This window comes from Fomitiporia mediterranea (assembly GCF_000271605.1).
Source record: "Fomitiporia mediterranea MF3/22 unplaced genomic scaffold FOMMEscaffold_98, whole genome shotgun sequence".
Classification (NCBI taxonomy): domain Eukaryota; kingdom Fungi; phylum Basidiomycota; class Agaricomycetes; order Hymenochaetales; family Hymenochaetaceae; genus Fomitiporia; species Fomitiporia mediterranea.
In genome coordinates this window covers 1-4,550 of record NW_006760483.1, presented here as the reverse complement: position 1 = coordinate 4,550, position 4,550 = coordinate 1, and the positions used below count along the sequence as shown (strand labels likewise).

At 37.5% G+C, this 4,550-nt stretch overlaps 1 protein-coding gene across 1 annotated transcript; it reads left to right on the top strand.

Moving 5' to 3' along the window:
- Positions 1 to 2,850, top strand: FOMMEDRAFT_50218 (WD40 repeat-like protein; the record flags this gene model as incomplete). Its single annotated transcript, XM_007272109.1, has 3 exons — positions 1 to 285; positions 1,563 to 1,876; positions 2,000 to 2,850. Coding segments are annotated over 3 exons (1,450 nt in total), but the record flags the coding sequence as incomplete, so codon positions are not given.
- Between the last annotated feature and the right edge of the window lie 1,700 nt (positions 2,851 to 4,550).

Genomic DNA, 4,550 nt, shown 5'->3' with positions numbered 1-4,550 from the left:
CTGGGACACTGAGTCTGGAGAGTTGGATTCAGGGCTGTATAAGAGTCATTCTGACCAAATACATTCCCTTGCATTTTTAGCATCAGGAACACTTGTTGCTGTGTGTGTGGACAATGAAAAAATCAGAATCTGGTACGTCAAAAGTGGACAGACTGTTGAGGTTATTAGAGACTATATAGGCGACTTCCTTTCCATTATCTTCTCTCCTAATGGAGAGCAAATCATTTTGGGCTCTACAGATGGGACAATCCAAGTATGGGATACCAGTACAGGACAGTTACTGTCGTTTTCATAAATATTGTCACACACGCGATTCGTGATTTTCGTCACACTAAGTACACTCAAATGCAAAATCTATCATAACTCAACTAATACTTAACCAAATTACATGATCTAAGTTGTAAAAATTATACTTTTAAAGTGTCTTTCATATTCCAGAAAAAATAAAGTAAAATGAGCAAAAATTGAGTAAGATACAACACAATATGTGAGTTTTCCCTATATTTCATGTATATGAGTTTTCCTAGCCCTAAAACTGATTGTACAATACTATAAACTAGTCTAAATGAAGAATATAACTTTATTGTTAATTTACATATTGAATTCTAACTAGGATACAGAATATACATATAAGTATAATACATATTTAAGTTTGCTAAAATTGAGCATTTTCCCCCAACCTCTCTACATTCAGGGAAGGTTCTTCTGAGTATTACTTATGTTTGTAAATTTATTACAGCTATGTTGAAAAAGTGTTTGTCTTTCCTGATTAGGCAGATACATTAGTAAGTGATTTGCATTAATTTATTAGGCAGTTTGAGACATGTCAAACCTTCATCTTGTGTCTCAAACTGCCTAATAAGTTAATGCAAATCACTTACTAATACATTTTCTTAATCAGGAAAGACAAACACTTTTTCTACATAGCTGTATAAACAAAATATATTAAATATAAGTACTTTTATAAGTTATAGTAAAGTTATATAAGTCAGAGAAGTACTATTAAAGTAGTATATAGAATAATGACTTTCTACTTCATTTAGACTAGAAATCCATACTAAGTCTATTAAAACTGTTTGAAACTAGTCTAATTTATTTGGAATGAATTTACAAACATACATAATACTCAGAAGAACCTTCCCTGAATGTAGAGAGGTTGGGGGAAAATGCTCAATTTTAGCAAACTTAAATATGTATTATACTTATATGTATATTCTGTATCCTAGTTAGAATTCAATATGTAAATTAACAATAAAGTTATATTCTTCATTTAGACTAGTTTATAGTATTGTACAATCAGTTTTAGGGCTAGGAAAACTCATATACATGAAATATAGGGAAAACTCACATATTGTGTTGTATCTTACTCAATTTTTGCTCATTTTACTTTATTTTTTCTGGAATATGAAAGACACTTTAAAAGTATAATTTTTACAACTTAGATCATGTAATTTGGTTAAGTATTAGTTGAGTTATGATAGATTTTGCATTTGAGTGTACTTAGTGTGACGAAAATCACGAATCGCGCGTGTGACAATATTTATGAAAACGACAGTAATCAGCAAGCCATTTGTAGGATACAGACACGAAGACTCGTGTTTTGCTATCTCTCTGGATGGCATGCACATTGTTTCTGGGAATTTCGATTCCTATCTACAGGTTTGGGATATAAAGAGTGGGGAGGTTATATTTGGACCGTTTAAGCATACAAGGCACACTATATCTGTTGCATTTTTGCCTGATGGCACACATATTGTATCAGGATCAGAGGAAGGTACAGTTGTGGTCCATAACACACAGAGTAGGGAAATCATTTGTGGTCCTTTTGCTGGTCACATGGATTTAGTTTGTTCTATTGCTTTCGCACCTGATGGGAGTTACGCTGTCTCCGGCTCCTACAATAAGACAGTTTGACTTTGGGACACGTCAATCAGCAAGGTCGATCAAGGCCCCTCTGTCTGTCACACAGATGAGATCTGTTCTGTTGTTTATTTGGTAGACAGCTCTCGTATTGCCTCTGGGTCCAAAGACAGTGCAATCAGTCTTTGGGATACAACCACATGCAAACCAGTGTGTACACCCTTCATCAGGCATAAGGATGGTGTCAACTCGGTTGCATTTTTGCCTGACAGGAGACGTATTGTGTCTGGATCTGACGATGGGACTGTCATAATTTGGGACGTGGAAAACAAGAAAATTGACGTAGGACCATTGACAGAACACGGGGACGCTGTCACTTCTGTCAACTTCTTGCCGGATGGTACACGTGCAGCATCTTGTTCTGCTGACAAGACCATCATTATCTGGAATGCTGTAACTGGCGAAATTATTTACCAGTTTAGAGCAGAGCACAAGCATTGGATCAGCACCGTCAGATTCTTAGCAGATGGCAGGCTCATTGCATTGGTATCAACGGACAGTGCCATCATCCTTCAAAATGTTGAGACTGGAGAAATTGTTTCTGGTCCCTTTGAGATTGACAAAGCTGGGACTTCCCTTATTTCACCTCTGGCCCTTTCTCTTGATGGGAAACAGATTGCTTCAACGAGTAGGAGCGACAGCATCATAGTGTGGGACGTGGAAAGCAGCAGTCCTTTGACAGGAAGCAGCAGTTGGGGGAGCCGTATTTGCTCCATTAGCTTCTCACCTGACAAACAGCTTATTGTGTCAGGCACAGCCTCTGGTGAAGTCGTGATTTGGAAGGTAAATGATGGGACAATCATTCCTCAATTCTACAAAGGCCATTCTGCCAGCGTTACGTGCGTTGCTTTCTCTCCGGACGGATTCCATGTCGTTTCCTGCTCTGCAGACAGAACAATTTGCACCTGGGATGTGTCAGATCAAGACAGTTCCTTTGCCATGGCTGCAAATAATGCAGGTACTGTCTTATCCCTAATACTTGTAGAATCCAACAAGACTAATAGCACTACATTTATTTCCAAAGGTGATGGCAAGTACTTTGCAGATTGGTCCTTGGACAGGCTTGGTTGGATATTAGGAACGAAAGGCAAGCGTCTTTTACGGGTTCCACAAGATATTCAACGTACACTCTGACTGCCCCAGACTACAGGTATTCTCAATTGCAACGTTTCGATGAAATTGGATTTCAAGGGTGCTGCACTTGGAGAACGCTGGCAAGAATGCTTCGATCCAACAATCGAGACTATCACTTACCTGGAAAATGATGCAGCAGTCACGAATACATTGACCGAGGCAATGCCAGGTCCAGTAGTTGAAACAGTACTAGTGGCCGCCACAGAATCCGACCGGAATTTAAATCTTCGTAAAGTTCATGGTTGAATCTTACACCAATTAAAGGACTTGTTCTCTCTCTTTGTCTTGTCCGTTGTAGAATTCTTTCATTTCTTACTATCTTTTGTAAACTGATAAGTACACACTTGTTTTGCACAGTATTCTTAAGTATGACATTCCCATTGTAAATGCTAATTTGTTTATTGAAATACACATCTTGTTTATATTTTGCTTGTTGAAGAGATCGGGGATGCAATAGTATATCCAACTAAGGAGCAAGATTTTTGGCTCCGAGGGTGTCGGCGAGACCAACGGGAAGCGCAAAGTCGAAGTCGAAGTCGAAGTCGGTGATGATGATGCCAAAGTCGCATGCTGCTTGAGATGATGCTCAAGAATACACGAATCGATAACAAGCGTCAACTCAAGTACAGGACTCTGCACACTCGCAGCAGGCTCTCCAATCCCAAGAATCGCACCACTCGCCGCATGAAACTTCTCTACCTCCGTAATCGTATGCCTTGTCTTAATCGCACGCAGAGAATAATCATGGAATGCGTCAGGAAAAAGTCAAAATCTATATATGATCTTATAGTTATTATAAAGTGCAATATGTTTAATATATAGAATATATAGTAATTATCTGTATTTAACTCTATTATAAGGTAAAAATCAGTCTTATATGTTCTTATAAAGGCTCTATCAGTATTATTCATTAATATAATATGGTAAATATATTTTAATAGTCTTATATGAAGAGTACATACCTTTTAATACTTATATATAAAGAGTAAAAGTATTATAATAGTATTATATTTGAAGAGAAAGACTTATATCTATTATATAATATAATAATAAGACATTTTCTATACTTATAATCTGTATGAAAGTTTTATAAATGTTTATAATAAGTAGGAGTTCTTTTTGTAAGATTACAAGCTTAATAAATATCTTAATTATCATTATAATGATTATTTTTCATAAAGGAACTATCAGTAAATACGACTCAACTTATGTAATGCTCGAGTATCACATGAAATTTTGTACTTAAAACATTTATGACGCACGTTGCATTTCACTCCTTGCCTCTGACCCCCATCTCCCGTATCTCTCTGCCCTGCCACTATGTCGTCGCTTTTGTTCTCTCCACTCTCCAGTTCAGTCGACTCACTCACAAGTGTCCTCCAGCACACTCTGGCTCTGTGCTTTCCTCTCCAATCCATTATTGCAATGCCTGTGCTGAGTCTCAGATCCTGTGTCGATGCCACCCAGCTGACTACACCGTCCTTCAACGTAAAGCG